The 21,889-nt window shown below is 35.6% G+C and overlaps 1 protein-coding gene across 4 annotated transcripts in view; it reads left to right on the top strand.

The window, feature by feature from the left end:
• LOC105199443 (diacylglycerol lipase-alpha) overlaps window positions 1–21,889 on the top strand; it is a 49,011-nt gene that overhangs the window by 21,310 nt on the left and 5,812 nt on the right. For 2 of the 4 annotated variants that reach the window (XM_011166577.3, XM_026133824.2), the window contains 11 exons: window positions 6,945–7,156; window positions 9,135–9,236; window positions 9,618–9,804; window positions 10,395–10,479; window positions 10,973–11,301; window positions 13,359–13,557; window positions 13,982–14,170; window positions 15,016–15,306; window positions 15,395–15,624; window positions 16,033–16,056; window positions 17,308–17,440. In XM_011166577.3, the coding sequence (XP_011164879.1) occupies window positions 6,945–7,156; window positions 9,135–9,236; window positions 9,618–9,804; window positions 10,395–10,479; window positions 10,973–11,301; window positions 13,359–13,557; window positions 13,982–14,170; window positions 15,016–15,306; window positions 15,395–15,624; window positions 16,033–16,056; window positions 17,308–17,440 (1,981 nt within the window). Of the gene's footprint in view, window positions 1–6,944; window positions 7,157–9,134; window positions 9,237–9,617; window positions 9,805–10,394; window positions 10,480–10,972; window positions 11,302–13,358; window positions 13,558–13,981; window positions 14,171–15,015; window positions 15,307–15,394; window positions 15,625–16,032; window positions 16,057–17,307; window positions 17,441–21,185; window positions 21,395–21,889 lie in introns of all 4 variants that reach the window. The other 2 variants (XM_011166578.3, XM_026133825.2) reach the window with 2 other exon arrangements.

Here is a 21,889-nt window from a genome sequence, read left to right as displayed (position 1 = left end):
TTTAAATGTCAAAGGTCACAATTGCCGGGCACTGCGGCATTGCGCCACGTGCGCCCGCAGCGCAAATACCTCAAAACTACCTCCTCGGCGAGAATTAATCCGCGTTATTATAATTACACATGCATCTCGCGAAAATGGCGTTTCTGTTTTCGCGAGCGTAAAGAGAAGCTTGTTAAACCACACGCGAAAACGTGTAGAAAGACGTCGACGTTGTTATAATAAAAAAACGTTATTATAAAAATTGTATGTATTTCCCATCATTCTTATCTTGTAGAAAAGAGCGATTTGTTTTAAGTGATACGTCGATTTTTTCCAAGTTGAAAGAAACAGACAGACAGACAAAGCGTTTATTGGCGTTCTAGGACAAGCCCTCTAAGAACGCAAAGCAGTAGATACATTAATACATAGTAAAAAGAATATGATAAAAATAAAAGACTAACAATAAGTAAAGATAAACAGTGTTTCGCGCAGAATAATGACAGAAAAGCAAAAAGAAATAAAAATCGAAAGTAAGAAACGAAGAACGAGAGAGAGAGAGAGAGAGAGAGAGCGTTTTTTGAAAAATGTTTCAAACGAAAGTTAGAGGACAAAAAAGTTTCCCTCTGAACACGATCAACCAGAGGGTTGTTTCCTTGTCATTATCGATACGTATCCTCACGCCGTTTACTTTCGAAGCAAAAATCGACGACGGTTTCAAATTAATGGATTTCAAGTTATATATCGCGTAGCTCGAATATAGAAACATCTTCGGAATTGGAATGTCCGATATCATTCCGCGGCTCGGAAATAGAAAGACGTGTTGCCGAGGGCTCCGATTTATCTTTTCTCATCTCATTCGCTTCCTCGGTCATACAACATATTGATTGTTTCAGTTTCGGAATGAAGATGCGAGAACTGAGATTACCCGCGTGTTAGTGGCACCCTCTATATCTTTCCCCGGCACTTGGCTGTACGTTCCAAGTACTAAGAACCTTCTCTTAAACTTCTCATCCGTGAAATTCAACGATACAGCTGCCACGAAACTTGCTCGGCTAATTATAAATGTAGTTTCGTCTTTTCCACTCAATATTACTCGCTCGGTTTATCATAGAAAATATTCGCAATTCGAAAATATAATTTCTTCAACTTCAATCATTCTCAAATTTATACATAAAACAAATAAAATCTCGTTAATCTTGTTAATATCTTTTTATAAATATTTAAAAGTGAATCGATAGTGGATAACACGGGGATTATATTAGTATTGAATTTCTGCGCCCATTGACCTGATTTCACGGGATTATCGAGAACGTCTTTTGAGAGAGTGAAGAGCAGACGTTACGACGGGCGCCTTTTTACATGGTCAACGCTCAAGATATTATCGAGCATATTATCTTTCTCTTGAAAAATTATGAAAAGATTAGATCCGACGCACGGTAAATCTGTAATGCGAACCGGGACTCTACAAATCGTTAATAATCCAAGTCTGTGTAGTAAAAACTGTTTAAACTACTTTAAAGGAATCTCAGCAAGAATTTTCAAGTGTTAATTTTTAATATTAGAGGAGCAGAAGAATATAATGTCACAGAAACTGCGAAGTTTATCCGGTAAATTTAACACAGATTTTAAAGAAGGCACTTTCCGCACGATTTTGTGAGAGAGTGGGCAGTAGTGAGCTTTGAGAAAGTACGAGACCAGTAGGGAATTTTTCATGCGTGTAAGTTTTTTTACGAGATACGCTAATGAGATATCTCGTTGAAGGAACAGGCCACGTTATTAAATTGGACCGCGTTTTTCTGCAGGCCGGCCACGCATACGCCAACTCGTTTTCACTGTCGCTATCTTGACATTTTTCCTGTCAATTAAAATAATACCGTTCCCGCAAGGGATCTCTTTCGACATTTTCTTTATATCCTGCAGTGACAATTAGTAGTCGTTTTGATTTCACTGTCAAAATTTTCATGAAAGTTCGCGCTTTGTTAATCACTTGTTGTAACTGTTTGATTGTAGTGCAAAAGCACAATTTAATTTTGAACTATAATAGAATTTAATGATTGTCTTAAATTGTTTCTTCTTAAATGCCGCGATATTAATTTAAAGTATAACTGTTATAATTAACATCTGTCTACAACGCTCGGAATTGATTTAAGAGTTTCTGCACATTTGAATGCGTTTATCCGTGACATGACTCAAACATTACATATAGCGTCATGTGTATTCTGTTGCTTTTCACGATGGCACTTTGGAAGTCACAATATACAATAGCGCTAGACTGCGCTGTACATAAAGTCAACGTTGAATAGGGACTGAAACATTGTCACTATTATATTCTGCACTGATATATCTCAAACAAGTTTATTAAGCGGCTAACTATGTAACTTGTACAGTCGCGTTAGATGAAAATTACATCATGTAATAATATTACATATAAAATATGCCGCATAAAAATTATCGTATAGCAATGTGGTGAAATTTTCTGTACTAAGCTTTTTTCACTTTTAATTAGTTTTGCCATATTTTAATTTAATATTTATCTAATTTACCTTTGAAAATGCTTCGTCCTCTGAAAATATACAGAAATGTTGAAATGTTCTACAGTGATATTAAAATACATAATGCTGTTACATATTTTTATTGGACATTGAATTTCGCATTGAATGTCAAAGAATTAAATTTTATATATATATATATTTTTTTTTTTTTTACTTTTTTCAAGATAGTTTTATTAAATTTTGAAACGCAGTTTAAGCATAGAAGAAAGCTGCATTATTGAAATTATTTTACATTCAAAGAAAAACTTTTTAAAAAGGTTGATGTAAATACTTACATAAATTGCGTACTTGAATAAATTACGTGCTTGGATAATCGAACCAGTGATTGTGTAAATTGACATCTCCTCGGAGTTCGAAGGGTGCGAAACCAGCCGAGACCATAGCAAGGCCGAAGGCCGCGATGCAAATATCAGGAAAGTTAGCGGAATATAAATTGCCAACAAAATGCGAAGTTTCTGGTTGCCGCAATTTCGTTTACACCGCCGTCCGCAGACAAGGCGCAGTTTACATCTTATATAACAAGAGACTTTCCCATATAATTTCATATTCTATAGAATACATAAATTCTTGTTTTACCCTTGCCTCTATTAAAAAAGTATTCTTTGGCGATCTTCCTAAGCTGCAGCTCGAGAGGTACAAAGGTATCGGGCTACATCCCGTTTATACTTTATTGTTATTTATAAGTGTTCGATAAACCTATTTTTTATTTCCTTTTTGTTTTAAATGTGTTTCTATTTGTTTTCTTGGTATCCGCTCGTTTGTTTCTGTCGCAAGCTCGCTCTTAACAGACGAGCTATTTTTAGCACGAAAAGGGGGAGTAGGATGCTCCAGTTATATGATATACCTTTATTACTCGCCGGTTAAGGATTGAATTAGATTTTCGTGCAAAAAAAAAAACTAAACGAAAATCTCCGTGGTGCTCGAGAGAAATATCCGTAGCACCCTCTTCATTCGCCTCGGCGTAGGGTCGCGAAGAGCGAGATTCGGTTTTGGATTTTTTTCTCGGGGTGCGTGTGTCGAGCCTAGAAGAGACGAGAAACGACGCGGACCGTGATAGAAACGGTAGAAAAGCCGGCTACGAGGTAAATCGATACGAAACCATCACGCCGCATCCAACGTTCTAACGACCCTCTGCCTCGTGCCCAGTCTGCTGCTGTCTCCCGTTCCCCCCGTAGCATTTCCTTCTCTTTCTTTAGCCCCTTTTCTGCTCGATTTTTCAATCCTTCTTTGTTTCTTTCTCTTTGTCTCGCTATGCCTTAGATTCTTTCGGTCGCATTATGGTCGATTCTTTCACTTTATGCGACACGTGCCACGTCCCGGCACGACTGTGGTTGCATAAAAAGATGTCCCATTGTGTCCAACTATTCGGATGCATTTGTATTTTTGTTCGGTGTGAAATTTTATATGTTTGAAATTGAAGAGAGAGTTTTATTACACGTAATATATAATTAAAGCTCTCACGTGTGGAAAAAAATATCAGTGAAATTATTAATATTTTAATCCAAAGGTATGAACGTTTTGCTTTCCATAAGACTTATCTCGTATCATTTCATTATTTTTACGCGCATATTCGCGGTTAAAGATGTAATTAAATTTGCAATTTTTTCTAATGCTCAAGCGTTTCGTAACCACGCTAGACCGACATCCCTGCAAAATATAGATCGTTTAAAATAAGCTTTACATGCGAAGTGCGGTCGATAGGTGTCTAAACAACTTCGAGAAGACATATTTTACGTGTCGTGGGGAACACGTCTTCCGGCTGATATGTGTCCTGCACGTGTCAACGAGGCACGAACGATGAGGCATTTCATCCGGAACGTACATTCGAGACTTGTTCGTTGACCGAGCATCGTAGCCGCATAGTGCCGCATAGTGCGAAACCACGCGAAATATGATGGTATATTCTAGTGTGTGTTGTGTGTGTGCACACACACATACACACACACACACACACACACACACACACATGTATGTATGTATGTATGTATGTATGTATGTATGTGTGTATGTATGTATGTATGTATGTATGTATGTATGTATGTATGTATGTATGTATGTATGTATGTATGTATGTATGTATGTATGTACATGTATATATATATATATATATATATATGTGTGTATGTATGTATATGTAGATGTATATGTATATGTATATTGTATGCATGTACGGTATCACTATCGTTCAGTTTGAAAGGGCTGCCATTATCTGAGCAAACGTATTCTTGATATCTCGAAGAAAAAATATTAGTAGGATATAGACGAGATCTCGTCTGCGACAGAGGTCTATATTGATTTTTACTTACAATTAGAGGTCGACGTTATTGATAATCTCAGTAATATTTTACTGTAGTATCATAAATATGTACACCCAGCGTGTTTGATTCTGTCCATGGAGAAATTTTCCAAACTGAAAAGTTGCTACTTTTCTACATATTTACAGTTTATGATCAATGTAAGGACCAATAAGCTCTAATCGTTACATTAATCATGAACTGCGAGTATGTAGAAAAATAGCGACTGTTTAGTTTGGAAAATTTCTCCATAGACAGAATTAATCACGCTGGGTACATATGTAGAGTTCTTTCTTTCAATTTTTATTTTTTTATTTCATATTTAACGTAATTCCGCATAGACCATTCTGATTTTCACCATTTAGGTTATCCGGTTAATTAACGGAAGGACGGTTTTGTTTTTAAACTCTGAAAAGGTCTGAAGATATATTCTGATGTACTCTCTCGACATTTAAGAATGTGACTGTAGAATTATGTAGGATCTGGCAAAGAAATCTTGGCTGAGGGAATCACGTACTCATTGACGTTTAAAAGCACACACTACGTCATTCTACATTTTAAAAACTGTAGAATAAAAGCGTGATGCATTAAATAGAGCTTAATTAAATATGCGTTAATTAAATACGGTCGAAAATTCGGGATAAAAATAAAAGGTATGGAGCAGTGCTTTCGTAATTTACAAACATTTTTTAAAAATGATAACTCTTATTCAAACTCAGTTTCTACTGCTCCATAGCTTTTATTTACGCTGGATTTCCAGTTTTATTTAATTAAGTTTTATTTATCACGCTTTTGTTCTACGGTTGTTCAAATGACGTTGTGTGTGCTCTTGAGCTGAACATTGAGTGATTTCTCCACCACCGTTAGTCAAACGACAGCTATCATAAAAGCGTCAAGTTTCTCGGTGACCTGAAGCGTTTTTTATTGTTTTTTACACCTATCCAAATTTGTCCGGCAAAATCGACTGAATAATTCAAAGTCGAAAAATTTGTGAGTTTTAAAAATTCCCACGTGGTTTACGAAGAGTTAATTATTCAGATGTTTTTCAAGCTTAATTCTAAATTATTATTAATGATCCAGATTTTATATATGTATAATAATATATATTGTATATTGTATAATATATATCGTTGTTCAATTTCCGATAATAATAAAAAGATGGTCATAGCTTTAATGTATTCAATACAAAAATTTAACGTGCAGTTATGAATAATCAATACACTTCAAGTTCTAGTTCCTCGATATAAATGAATTAAAATAAAATTCAACTTTTCCAATATCTGCGGAATATTTATACCAATATTTTTTTTTTTTTTAGCATGGAATTAATTTTCCTTGCGTTTTTCTGACGGCCTTCTAACGACCAGAAAACACCGTGTCGAAAATCATTTGTCTAGTGTTTGCTAAATGGAGCTTCCGGTTGATGAAACCGCTTGAAAGCTTCTCGATGCAGTTCCATGCGGTTGCATTCATTGCACGGTCCATCGAAAGTCCCGAACAGTTCTATCATCCTCTAGCACGTGCCGCAAAGATGATTTATGCTCTGGCTGCAACAAAAAGCTGCGATTCAGCAAAGTTCGAATATCTGTGCAAACTTTCGCATCGTCGACCATTTGCCAAAGGTTGCACCGACTTTGTCTATTTATCTATCTGTAGTCGTCGATGATGTAATCGAAAGCGTATTCTGATTATTAGTGCGAACAACGAGCTCGATATCTTACCATCGTTACATAATAGACTGTATAATAGCAAAGGTTACGTAACGATCGGAAGTCTTTGCACAAACAATTAGATCTCTTTCCAAACATCCGGAAGTATATTTAGATAGTTATATAATTTTACTTTTTTTTAAATTTATAATTTGAACTTTTTTAACAATAAAATGATTTGTTGACGTCACAAAATTATTGATGTCTTGAAATATATAAAAATTAGGCATACATCTCTGTGTGTGTGTTTTTTTTTCAAGATTGCAGTTTAAACACTATCAACACGTAATTTCAGAGAAAGAAACGTTTCCTTTTAATCGCGCTTTTATTTATCGCCGAGCACTAGCTGTTTAGGTGCATTTACTTCGCAAATTCCAGCGCTTTAAAGGGATTTCTTTATGAATTCACAGGTTGACAGTGCTGGGCGTTCTATTGGGAATTCTCGAGTGGGATCGTAGCGATACCTGCATTCTTCTCCTGTGGGACTACGTGATCGGATATGAAGGTCTTTTCGTGGCCTGCATGGCGGTGGAATTCTCCATCTGCTTCCTGGCGACGAGGGGCAGCATCCTAGACACAACGGCGAGAGCGCCGATGCAATACATTCTTTACATTCGACTGTGTGAGTAGCTTTACCGTGTACTCACTGTTAATCCATGTTACTACATCTCGATCGGAATGGCAAGTGGAAATGGCGAGAAGAAATAAAATTCGTAGCGCCGTGTTTTGCAAACGATGCATTTCACTCCAGAGAGCATGAATTTTTTATTGTTTTATTTTATGTACTTTGTCTCGATTTATCGTTCCTTTTTTTTTTTTCTTTAACAAGAGAACCATTTCGTAAAAAGAGAAAAACAAAGTTGCAAAGAAGCACTTGATCGTATAATATTTCATGCAATGCAAATCTTTTATAATCGCTCGTGATCGGTATCTATTCTCGATATGTCGATGTTGCCTATCGGCAATATTATTAAATTTTTGTGGATCAATATTGAGAGATTGTCAACATGAAACATATTGATGGAATGGTTTGATGACAAACATAATATTTGTCGTGCTACATGTTGTGTAACATCCCTTATCGTGCCGCGTATCATGTGTAAATGTGTAACACGTTTCAATTTTTCGCTACTAATATTTCTTTAATTTTAGCTCTAATTTTATATCCGAATATTTTTTTTTCTTTTTTTCTCTCTTTCTCTTTTTTTTCACGTTTTGTGCGAGACGAGAGTTGTTTTGACTTGTGCACATATTTTAATACGCACTGTCCTCATTTTTACTTAAGCGCCTTTCCTGCTTCTCGTGATTTATTTTTCATCGCAGTATCGTTAAATTGCGCGAAATCCGCGCGAATTGAATTCGCGATTCAATTATAATTTAACGTCGACCGACGTAAATAAAGTGACGCGAGATATTGAATTCTAAAGAGCCAAATTAATCGGCCAATTATTTTTTCTCATTTTCCAGCCATTGCGTTTTATTTTTAATTCCTTCGCGTGTCTAGCGGTTATTTGAATACGTTTAATCGAAAGAGATATTATCATCACATTTAATCCTAATGATATTGTCTCTGACAAATTTAAACTTATTAAAATTAAAATTGACTTGTTTGTTACAACTCGTAAATATAAGATATAATGCCTGAGACATGTGATGATAAAATGTTTCTTTTTATTTGTTCTTTACATGTAAAACTTGATTCTCCGTAGATTTCTTTATTCGGTATCTTTAATACGGGTCTCGACCTTTGTTGAAGACCTCCGTCGATGTACTAATGAACAGAAATTTGTCCAATTTACTCAGGGCCATTGACCGATGAGGAGAACTTTGATACAAGTTGCAACTTATATTGAAAACATCAGATAAAGAAATATACTGCATGTGCAATAGATTAAATTGTACATAGAGAAGGAGAAAAAAAATTGAAGTTTTATCGCACGTATGCGTACTTTAAACTTGATAGGTTTCATAAAGCCGTGTATCAAACTTGAATTTAAACCTCTTGTGATTAAAGCTTTAAAGAGTTATAACTAGTTTTTTTTTTATTTTTTTTTACTGTCGGATTAAAATTCGATGTGACAACGTATCACATATGTCGAATCTATTAATCCCACGTGATTTGAAAGCATCTCAGATCGACAGTCACGTTTATTGTCGCAACTGGGTCAACTGTGTTTGTTTCACTGCGGAAATCCGCTTACCATCCTCTCGATCGTGCGTTTCTACTTCGGAAGACATACGCCGATACGCGCCATTGCGAGCTCCGCGGCATCGAAGAAAGCTTTTGTAAGTTGCAATGTCGTCGATAGCTTCAATCTTTTCTATCCAACGCGATGTCGACGTGTCGGCGTGACAGGCGTGCTTCCTCGTTTATTGTAAGAGAGCATTCGCTCAAACAACGTAAAGAGGCGCTTAGTAGCGAGAGATAATATTTTAAAATTTCTCGGGACAGCCTCTTTGCTCAGCCCTTCTTTCACTTTTATTTAAAAAATTTCCCCCGGTTAAATTAAGAGCGCCATTTCGCTTGGATCTGAATTGAGGTGGAAAAAAGGTGAGATTAAAATGGTAGGGAGTTTTTTTTTACGGGGATTTGTTTCTAGTCTTAGTGCTGGTGGAGATCGGATGGCTGTGCGCAGGTGTTACATGGCTAGTGCGTTATTATCAAACCTGTCCAGTGGACCAAGCTAAAGATGTTATGCTAGGTAAGTTCTGCATATTCAAAAGTCCCATTTTTCCGTGGCGTAATTAAAAATTCATAAATTAATCGCGAAGCAAAGCTGTACATTGCACCAAGTATCGACAATATACCTACACTGTAAAAAAATTCAATGAATTTACACAATTAATCCTGTAAATATAAAAAAATTATGCAACTTTATCGAAATTACGTAATTCCTCATATGCATAAGGAAATGGACCAATCAATTTTCTTATGCATATGATTATGCAGCTATGCAACAGTGTGTGCTTCACGCTTTACTCAAAATTATTGCGTTTGCTATTTTATATAAAATTTAATTTTCGACTGTTAAAAAAATACGTCGCAAAACGCGAAATCGATTTGAATTGTGCACGCCAAATAGGTTTGGTGATATCGAACTGGTGCCTGCTGGCGTTGATGACGGTGACCATTTGGTGCACGTACGATACCGCTGGCAGGTCCTGGGTGAAGATGAAGAAGTATCAGCGCAGCATGAGGGAGGCGGAATCGAGGGGGGCAAGATTGCATTATAAGCGCAGCGGCAGTAGAAGTCGAAATTGGCGACAACGGTAAGTCCTCTTATACGCGAAAGTATTTCGCAATTTCTTATTCACATTTTGCGCATTGCGTCCGTTTCAGCGTGAATGTAGGGGATAGCGTTTTTTTTTTCTTTCTCAGTTTTCCCTGCGAGAATTTTCTTCATTCTCTTTGCAGTTTTATGCTCCTCGTAATTATGAATTGCATAAAACATCGAGCAATATTCCACATATTCTCACGTATTTTTCTGATGAGAGACAGAGGAAATTGATTCGAGATCTCATTTTCATTTTACCTTCCACTCTTTATAGCCTTCAATGATAAACGTAGACTTGAATCTAGCTTTATTGCGAATAAAACTCAAGAAAGCGGACAGAACTCGAATGAGTAAGATTACTTTGCGGAAAAAGGCTCTTGGAAAAAAGTGCGTTTCCATTTCTAAATGTATCCAAGCAGCGTTGCGGTTTTTTCATCGTAATAACCGCGACGCTGATCCATTTTATGTTTCGCCATGGCGAAACTTCTTCCCGCTTGGTTTCTTTATGGCCATCTAGATTTAACATTAACGTCTTTGAAGAGTATCCGAATGTTCTAAACACGCAATTTACATCTTTTGTTGCAGAAAAGTCATACGTGCCTACCAAGACAGCTGGGACAATAGGTGCAGATTGTTGTTCTGCTGCATGGGTAATTCCGATCGCAATCGAGTGAGTAGTAAGAAAAGTTTAGTTAATAGAGAAGATATCTGGAAGAATGAACCTTCACGACTAATACAGAAATAGATGTAAAAAGAAATCTGCATCTATAAAAATGCATTTCTTAAAATTATAATGACAATATATTTTATTATTTATTATATTCAAATTTTTTAATTCAACGAAATTAAAAAGATATTTTTGAAGAAAAGGAGAACCGATGAACTATTCGGTCATAGCTGGATCTTCTGATACTTCGTGTGTGATTTTTTAAATATTATACGTTTTCAAGTTTACACAAGTTATCTATTAATTTTAATTTTAAAATAAAATAGAGAAAATTGATTATTTAATAAATTGAATTAGAGCGGAGCAAGCAATTGAATAAGGTTAAATTGAATATTCCTAAAGAAAAATTAAATTTTAGTTTTCAAGAGAAATTATATGTTGCTCGCGAAATGCGAGTTTTATTCTGACAGGAAGAACGATGTGTTACTGTTCGCAGAACTCGTTTGCCGACATTGCCCGGTTGTTGAGCGATTTCTTCCGCGACCTGGATGTGGTGCCATCGGACGTGGTAGCAGGTCTGGTGCTGCTCAGGAAATTTCAAAAGATCGAGCGCGAATTGATAGTGAAGCAGCGCAAGAACGATACGTACGAGTTCCTGTCGGGAGTGCCGGTCACTCCACGCACAAAGTTCCTGTCCCTGACGGAAGACGGCGATCTGGGCCATTTCCAGCTGGCTATTCACTATATGCACTTCGCCCTCGCCGCCTACGGTTGGCCCATGTTTCTCGTCGATCCCTCCACCCAACTCTGCCAGTTATGCACTAGGTAACTTTGAGGCTTTGAAGTTCGTCATATTATCGTGTAATACTCATTCTTCAACTATAATAAAGTATAGCAGTTTTGCGCGAAGTATTATCGGCAAGTAAGATTTTTAATTTTAAAGGATTACACTTTTACAGAATGAGAAAAGAATCATTAAATTTTAATAAATATTTGTTTAAATATAGTTGCGATAAAATATTTACTTACTGTACATAAAGGTTTAAAAAAAAAATTTATAGTTAAATTAGTAGTTTTTGTACCAGAGTGTCTATTACCTGAAAAAACCTGGAAAATCCTGAAAAGTCATAGATTTCAGATTATACCCCCTGGAATCCTGGATTTTCCTGAAAATTATTTGATCATTAATTCTAGAATTTTTTGAAGTTTTACTTGTAAATTTTAAATTTATATATTTCTGACAAAATAATTTTTTACATTTTATTAAATCTAGTTCACTGAAATTATATATAAATTATATATAAATAATTATATGTAAATATTATTTAGCTTTTTTTTAAATATATAAATTACGTTTGTTATTACAATTTTAAATAAGTTATGTTTATATAGTTTTCAAACTATGTTTTCTTGAAAGAGATTTGTGTTAAATATTTTTTGTAGTTTGCAAATTTTACATCTGAATGTTTAAGTTTTTGCGAAAAAGTTTTATGACTCTTGAGTCTTATTTTATTACCAAAGACTTGTATAATTAATTACTCAATATTAATTCTTTTGTTTCTCAATATATAATTATTCAATTAATATAATATTTCTTATCTATGCTAAATTAGCGTAGTATGTTTTATTATTTTTCGAATTCTGTACTTCTGATAGCTAGATCAATATACATATTGTAGACAGATTATTGTATGGCATTAGTTGATATTGTTTCCTTTTAGTACATTCTCTAATTTAATATTCAAGTCTTAAGTGTCTTTTTTGTGAATAAAATATATGACATATTTAAAGTATGTTAAAAAGTGCGTGTGGAATAAAATAAATTTATTTCAAAGCTGTATTCAAAAATTCTTTAATCTTACCTGGAATTTTGATAAAAATTCCTGAAAAATCCTGGAATTTTCATGGAATGGGTGTACAAATTTTGAATGGACACTCTGAAGTTACAAGGCGATATATATCGCATTCTTCGCGATTTTTGCTTTTGTATGATATTAGTTGAATTGATGTTGTTTCTTTTCATTACTTTCTCTAATTTAATATTCAAATTTTAAGTGTCTTTTGTGATTACATATTTAAAGTATGTCAAAAAGTGCGTGTGGAATAAAATAAATTTATTTTAAAGCTGCATTCAAAAATTTTCTAATTTAACTTGGAATTTTGATAAAAATTCCTGGAAAATCCTGGAATTTTCATGGAATGGGTGTACAAATTTTGAATGAACACCCTGTACTGTACTAAATAAATATTTGTTTACATTTAGTAAATATTTCATTGCAACTATTCAAACAAATATTTATTAAAATTTAGTAACTTTCTCTTTCAGTGTATATTGTTGATTATCATCTTTATAAAAATATATTCCATTCTTTATAGGTTTGAGTATCATAAATTCGTTTATTCTTTTCACATATCGTAACGGGATAAAACTTATTAAGTATATTGCAAACTTTGAGTTTACTGCGACGCAAGCAAAAAGTAATGTAGGAAAACTTTGATGTATGGAAAAATAACATATATATTATATGACGTAGAAAAGTATCATGAGAAAAAAAGCATATAAGGGAGTACGAAAAGAGAAGTTTAAGGATATTAAATCGGTATCAATCATAGTCAATACATCGAAATATGAATAACTGCGAAGCGTAATGGTAATTTTGCAGAATAAAATGGAGCAAATCTGTTTAATCGGAAAAAATTATCAATTTAGAAAATGTGTTGTGCGCTCTCCGCTTTACTTCTCACTATGTGTCAGTATTTTCGCGTATACGACACAGTATGACACGCCTGTTTCTCTCTCTATGTCGCTTCATCCACGTAAACTCATTGGCCGCGACGTTGTCTCTGCTTTATCTTGTTTATCTTCCCCTTTACGCGCGCAGATTGCAATGTTGCTGCTGCCTTCCGTGCGGCACTCGTCACGAGGACACGGCGATCGTCGAGGACAATTGCTGCCGGTGCAATTACGCCGCCCTGAGCAGAATGCTCGACTTGGGGGAGATCGAAGTCGTCTATGCGACCTTCCACGTTGACGTTGGCGAGACACCGTTCTTCGTCGCGCTCGATTATACGAAGAGAAAGGTTTGTCGCTGTCGACGCGGTTTATCTCGAGTATCGTTCGTTAATCGTTGCGGAGCTGCATTAGCTTCTTTAAACAAAGAGACGATGTTTACTTTCTATCGATACCTCTGATTAATTTACAATGAAGCACACTTGACACGATAAAGACGGATCAACAGAATCAACTATAAGATGCTAATTGTGGTCGAAGATAATGAAATCATTATTTTCCTCAATTGCAGAAGAATTAATTAACGAATTTTTTGACTTTTTGTATCAATATTAACGTCGATTCATTATATTATTTTTTTACTGTTTCATCGTCTCTACGACTTTTACATTTTTCTTCAAAGTTATTAGCGATTTAGCAATTTTCATCATTTCTTTTTCTATCCTTTCCATTCGTATGCTCCAATCACACGTTTCTATTACACACAATACATAGATTGTGATCAGTATACGAGGGACCTTAAGCATGAAGGACGTACTGACTGACCTAAACGCCGAAGGCGAGATGTTGCCTTTGTCGCCGCCGAGGGAGGACTGGTTCGGTCACAAGGGGATGGTGCAGGCCGCCGAATATATACGCAAGAAACTACAGGAGGAGGACATTATCGCGCGTGCTCGTGCAAAGGTAGGCTATTATGTGCAAATGAGTCGCTTCTCGTCGCTCGTTATCGAAATGGATGATAGCCCCGAACTAGTTATTGCATCACTTTAGTTCGTTATTTGTATGATAACCGATAACGGAATAGTTAATATGAGCTTAAATTTTGCATATGTATACAACAAGATGTATATATATTACATTTAATTTAAGAGAGTACAAAGTTATTGCATTTGCTGCGGTCCCTAATAGCTTTTTTCTTTTTATACTATAAAATCTCCTCTCTCTCTCTCTCTCTCTCTCTCTCTCTCTCTCTCTCTCGTTGATTTCTCCTGAATATATGCGAAAAATGCATTGCAAAAAAAATTACCATCCAGGTCATCTACACGCTTTTGCCTGCAGCGAAATGTGCCAGTAACCTTTTCATCGCGGATTTAACTCGCTAACATATAACGTTGAGTGTATTTCATTTCGGGTTAGTTATAGTTTTCGATTTTTCACGTTATATAAATGTAACATGGACAATCCTTTCAGTCGCGCGTATATTCAAATCGCGATTTATCGTGATAAAAACTTTGTACAGAATAAATGAAGACAAGACAGAGTATTTAATTGATTAAAATAATCTATTAAAACTTGCACGATGATATGAAGCTTTGTTAAGAATTAGTTATATCGAAACGCAATGTAGGACGTTCATATATTTATCCATTGTACTTTTTTGTATTTCTAAGATTCAATTTTTCGACATAAACATTCGATCGTATTCAATGTTTTTGTATTTTGAACTCCCTCTAGAGATTCTAGAGAGATTTTATATACCAGAACTAATTAGATTGGTATTTTGGGATTTTTGTCAAATTTTATTGCAGAATCCCTCGAGGGGCACGCACCAATTTGGATTGACCTTGGTGGGGCACTCGTTGGGCGCTGGCACGGCGGCGATTCTCGCGATTCTATTGAAGCAAGACTACCCGGACCTGATATGCTTCTCATTCGGGCCACCCGGTGGACTGTTGAGCATGCCTGCCCAACAGTACACGCAGGAGTTCATCACTTCTGTAGTGGTGGGCAAGGATGTAGTACCGAGGATCGGACTTCGACAGATGGAAAGTCTGAGGGCGGACCTCATCAACGCTATAAAGAGAAGCGTCGATCCTAAGGTAGAGAGAAACACTCTCAAGTTGTACCAACATTTGTCACGTCTGGAATCGATAATTGAACGGTCGGTGTGTCCGCGAATTATTCCAGTGGAAGACAATAGCGTGCTCGGTGATGTGTTGCGGCTGCGGCTCGACACCTACGTCGGCGGCCAACCTGGAAGCCGGTGGTTGCATCAGCGAATACCAGCGGGACAAGGACCGGGCACGCGCTCAGACCATCGTACCCAGCGATTCCAGCATCGCCCTACCTCTACACAGGCCCCTGTTTCCACCAGGACGGATCATACACGTGGTGCGACATCATCCGAACAAGGGCGAGTGAGTACTAGCTAATAGTCCGATTCTTATTTATCTCCGTAAACAGGATTACTTCTTTGAAACTCGTAAGACTTATTGTACCAATGATTGGATACTCAATGACACCGACGTTTGAGTCACGCTTTTTTAAAATTAAATACTTTAGTTTACGATATAGTAGTAAAGATACATAAAAGTCGCAATATCATTTAATATACAATGAGTTTCTAACTTCAATCGTTTTTTAGTTTTTTTATTTAATATCTCAATGTTGAATATATTTCTCCATAAGCTTAAAATTATCTTGGTGTTAAAAAATGATTATCCGCTAAATCGATTGCTTTCTTCTATATCGCGCGATCTTACCCCGTCAATCGTACTCGAGCCCGGAAGAAATATAAAGTTAATCGCGCCTGTATTTCTTTTTAGGCAGAAGTATGAGACGCATTGGAGGTATGTCTATCAGATCAGTTTGTACATTTTCAGGACTACTGCTCTGAGTTGTTGCATTTTGGAGATATATACCCGCATGCGTCTCTCTATTGGGCCTACATTCCATATTTATTGCGTAGGATGTTATTATATTTCCTCTTGCTATCGATATCAGAATTTCTCTCCGTAATGGTGGTTTCTATCTATAATATCTCGAGAAAAATGTATAGCTGGCATATATCGAAATTTTATATTCTTCGCGCACATCGCTCATGCCTAGTTTTAAAATTACGCGATTTTCGTGTAATAAAATTTGAATTATGTATTGTTTTTTTTTTGCAATAAATTTTACAGGACCAATATTGTCACTTTATTTTCGATAAACTTAAAATTTAAAGGAAGGATTGATTCAGAAATTTATAATGCAATTTAATTTACAACGTAAAGTGATTATTAAGAAAAAGGAACGTTTTCTTTTTTTTTTCCGAGAATTTATATACATCTTCCTCGGGATTTACAATGCATATGCATGACTAGTATATTCCATACAGGTAATATTACGCCAAGGGAAGTGGTTTGATAATTTTTTATAGCTTTAGTATATCCATCATGATTCATCAAAATTTAATACTTTAGTCCTTTAATTACGGTCCTTACGTGGATTGAGCTGCATGCTTTTACATAGTAAATGATCTTTTGTAGGAAACAAATTAGTATACGCATGATATATATCTCATTTTGTCATAACGAAATTTTCTTTATTATTATATAATAAAGTTGAAGAGATATAATGATGCATATTCTAATGTGGAATAGAAAAAGATTTTAACGAAGACTAATGAAGATATTTTGTCGAAAATTCCTATTGCGAATGTTTCAACAAAATTCAGAAATTTATTGCTACTAATTAAATAGCCGTTTCGTAACGTAGGAATAATATATTCTTTCATTTTTACTATCCTTGAAATTTATGTAAATATCTAAAAGTAACTTACATAGCATGTCTTAAAACCTTACCGACATTCTAATTGAACAAAATGTAATTTTTATATCGAGCATAAATGTATAAAATATTAATTTATGCAGCTAATATAAGATATTACAAATAAAAGTAAAAGAATAAAAAAACTTCTCTACTTCATCAAGGGAAGTAACTATAAAAAAAAAAGAATTTATAACAGATAAAAATAAATAAAAAAAATAATGCTCCCGTATGAAAGTTTGGGGGATCCGCGATTGGGCTCAAAGTCGTTCTTTCACGTTGAATTCCAGACAAGTGTTGAACAAACACGAGCCAGTGTACCAGGCATTGTGGGCCGGTCCGTGCGATTTCGACGAGGTACTGATCAGCCCAGTGATGATACAGGACCACATGCCGGACAACATGCTGCGCGCGTTGAACAAGGTAAGCAGGGACGCGAGCGTCGTACGGCAACAAATAAGACGATCGCAAGCACCACTGAGCCGAACCCCGTCGGTGAAGCCGGGTCATTACGAGCCTTTAGAGGAGACCGCCGACGGGCCGGACATCCCCGACGAAGTGGTCCAGCGGGATCGAATAACCAGAACCGCCGATCAGGTTGTTAACGGTGTTGATCGCGCGCGCATTCGCCCGGGTGTCGTCGATTGCACGTCGATCGTCGTAGACGTGGAAGTGCACGAGCGCAAAGATAAGCTACCAGAATCGTGTTGACGGTCAGAGATTCGTTCTCCGCGAGTCGTACGCGGAGATGAGACGTTCCGCGGGTCACGATCTCAATTTTAACGACGGATTCTCTTCTCTCGATCCGTTACCGAAATTAATAATCGCAGGCTCGTCGAGAGACCGTCGCTTCTTCAGCGATTTCAGATACCTTCTATTGGGATGAGTGACGAACCTGCGTGGAGTCACGCACACGTTATAGCTATAAAAAAGTTATTTATTATTTTGTTGCAAACATCGAGGCATTTCTATGCGTTATTATTTATTTGACACTTGTCATGTATGAATTAGCGTAGAGCGTAGCTGTAGATTTTCAAATGGTTTGTCTAGTTATTATTATTTAGCGTAATCATATTGTTTTTCGCTTTTGTTACTCGGAGTCGTTCAGTTGCGTTTGCCACAAGTGTATATTACTGTGCTTTGCAACGATGCAATTGTATATTTAATTTTACGAATACAACTCGACGTAGAGGGAATGTATAAAAGTTCGATTAAACCTAGCAGGACGGATTAAAAAAAAAATATGCTTTTTTCAAGAACGCAGATTAGGGATTTGATAAATTCTGTTGTATATTATAATTTCTATCAATAATTTTTATGCGCGGTTTTTCTCTCAAAAAGTTCTAAGATGATTAATTGAAATTGTTATTATTTAAAATTTAATTATAATTCTGTTTAAATTTGAAAGAAAATCGGATTTTTTTAAATAAACATTTTGAAATTTCGATTTCTTACATGCCTTTAGATTCAAGTCTGTATTGCTAGGGTTAAGGGACGCATGGGAATTTTGCAGGGTCTCTTCAGTAATCGATGATAACGAAGTAATCACTTTTTTTAATGATAAGATTATTAATGTACAAGATAGTTCGATATTTCGAATTGTAAAGACAAATTTGAAATGTTAGGAAAGGAGAAAGAGTACGAGGAAATATTAAATACTATAAAAGATTCTCGATTCTATTTTCTGAGTGTCCCTTTGATGTCAATGATATTGACTTCGCTATCGTAATTACTGATTAATGGACTCGCAATTATTTGCTTTTGATATCGCAAATACCTTATTTATTTCGACAATATCGCTATTTCGCTAAATATTGCGTTCGCTAAATATTCTTGTACTTGTTACTCCTAATATCCGCCTAAGTAGAGTAACACGACTGACATGCATGCTCTTGTACACTGCATGAATTATCGTTCTGTGCCGAATAGTAGCCAACCAGCGGCATATGAATTCGCTATCGTTTGCACGCGATATATTTACATGAAAAACTAATTTTATGTAAAAATTATTTTATATGACACGAACAGCGACATTTACAATTTAATTGGTTATTTTAGAAAGAAATAATCTTTTAATTTATTATACGCAAAATAGTATATATTTTATTTTTGCTATTTTATTTTATATTTGGTAAAGCGCTAAAAATATTGTAGACCGCTTACATTGCAGTAATATTCGTTGTGAGCAAATACCACTGCAGTATGCAAACAGTCATCATTCAATTAATGAATTATTATTAGTTAATTAAATTTATCAATTAAATTTAATTACAGGATTATTATTTATATAATAACGTTATTTATTATAATAATTTTTCTTTTTTTCTATATACGAAATAGTTTTGGCACATTTTTATACTTTTTATAATTTATGATATACATTAAATAAGAATTGGCCGCTATTAATTCGCTCGTTCAAAGAAAAAGGCGTATTATTTTCTAGGTTTTACTTATGAGATTGATCTCTATTCTTCTTCACTTTTTCTCTGTCTTCTTCTTTTACTTATTGCACACAAAACGATTAAAATCTAAAAACTGAATACAAACTGAAAAATAAAGGTGTATATATGTATTTCGTTTTGTTATTGCGTATTTGTTGTTAAAAACGATTGTTCAAGTTGACTTTGCACAATTTTTAACCATTTTGGTGATCGCGTATTAGATTTCACAGTGCGATGTGAGATTTGACGATCGTTATTTAGCGCTAAGTACGAGATTATTATGGATCAATCTGTATTTTTAACAATGTGAATTTTTTCCCTGCGAAAAATTCAGATGAAACTAAACTAAAAGTTTTATTCTAGTCGTTTTGTTAGTGCATACGATTTCTGTAATAACTTTGTTATTTTGTATAATTTGCGATGTATGTACTTTTAATTAATACAATATTTTCTGCTATGAAACACGTAGTTTATTATCGTGGATTTTTAATAGCTTTTTAATTCTTTATACACACGTAAACACATAACGCACATGCGCGCGTGCGCGCGCGTGCGCGCGCGCGCGCTTGAAAATAAAATGAAACACAAAAGAATTAATTATATATAATTTATTTATATATTTAATTATAAAGTAAAAAAGTTTTAAAAAAACATATAAAATAAAATTATATATTAATTATATATAAGAAATATTCGTATAATCATTTCCAGTATCAATATAATTTTAAGCGTTTCATGATATGTGCGAAACGCTTAAAACTGCATTGAAATTGAACTAATTGAGCATTATTAATAACTTTGCGCCAATCAGTTATTTATTAATTTAAGTTGCGTCACACAGCTGCTATTTTTGCCATTCATGTAATTTACCTGTTTCGTTGATATAATTAATCACACTATTCATTTATATAATTAATCACATATTTCTTTGCTGCAATCAGCTTTGTAGCTTATTCTGCCAACATTAAACTGCAATTTTGTTTAGCGGTAAACACGCATGAACCCGATTAAACAAGTTTGGTTTTTCAAACGAGCAAAATATAAAATATGTGTTAGACAAGAAGAATTTTGTAATAAATCGTCAAAAGAATGAACATAATTGTTGAAACTAACGTAATTCGGCATTGGGGTGTTCTGACCAAGTTCAAATTGAAGTTCCGGCACGACAGGAAAATCAGATACGATCTTCACGTTATACCGACAAAACTCACAATTGGAGCAACCGCAATTTGCTCGAAATAGGAGAAACTATTTTATAACGAAGCCAGGCGATTAAAGTCCCACGAACGGCGCAACAGTCCTTTTGCTAGATTTTGCATGCACGTTATCATCTTAGATCTACAGTGGGAGGGAAATTGATGTTTGCTCCTAATCGCTCGTCGGCTCGATTAATTAGCAAGCGGCATTTTCGGAAACGAAAAGGAGGGGTGCGATCGTTAATAAGATTGTTAATAAGATGCATTTGGGGCAAACATGAAAAACGCTATTACTTAATTAGCTTGTCGATCGAGGCTTGACACCGTGGCACCCCCTGTAAATCAGCGTTAAAATTGTTTTGTCTCGAAACTTTGGACAAATTTAGCAGGACATTACAGAATCATATTTCGAGATCTTTTCAAATACACATTTTGGAAGAAGCTGTCGCGAAAAAATCGGCCGAGCTAAGCGAATAAGCGGTGAGTTGAGGCGCATAGCGGGTAGCTGAGGGTGGCTGCGATGTGGATTAGGTGTTGGCGTGCAGAGATCGGGGCTGCGCAGAAGCGGGGGCAGCGACGGTGACGGGAGCCGATGTTGCTGCAACCACCGCGGTGGTAGACACGACGGCGACCGAGTTCAGGGGACCTCCCCTCGATCATCACCCAATCATCGTGACGTTCCACCATCGGGGTACACCGGACGCCCGCGCTACCGCACCCTCCTCGCGTCACGACACAAGGTACTTGGTACGGGAGGCTTGATCCAGGGCTTGAACACCTCACGTAGCGAAATAACGTAAATGATCCCCCAGGATATTCCGCGAATATATCACCGAGAATTTTCGAACGTCCAGAGTTGATCCGTGTGTAAACGAGGATAAATGTGCCGGAGATATATCTCGAAGCACTCTTGGAAGTATATTTACACTTTATTTTATTTTCTCGATCTCTTCGCGATCACGTTATTTTACGCGATACATCATAAAGAGGACATTATTTTTCAATAAAAACGGTCAATAAAGACGTTCTCGTTATTTAAATTATTTTTTCTTCATAGAAATGTTTGTTGTACACTTGTGACACAAATTTCAATTTTATAAAAACGATTAAAACAATACAACAGGTTTTAAGAATGAGATGTAATGTTATTTTTCTCTCTTTTCAACATCCGTTTTCACATACGAAAATGTGAAATATATATATATATTTTAAGACTGAACTTTTACAATTGTTAT

This window comes from Solenopsis invicta, chromosome 3 (assembly GCF_016802725.1).
Source record: "Solenopsis invicta isolate M01_SB chromosome 3, UNIL_Sinv_3.0, whole genome shotgun sequence".
NCBI lineage: Eukaryota > Metazoa > Arthropoda > Insecta > Hymenoptera > Formicidae > Solenopsis > Solenopsis invicta.
This window is presented reverse-complemented; position numbering and strand designations above follow the sequence as displayed.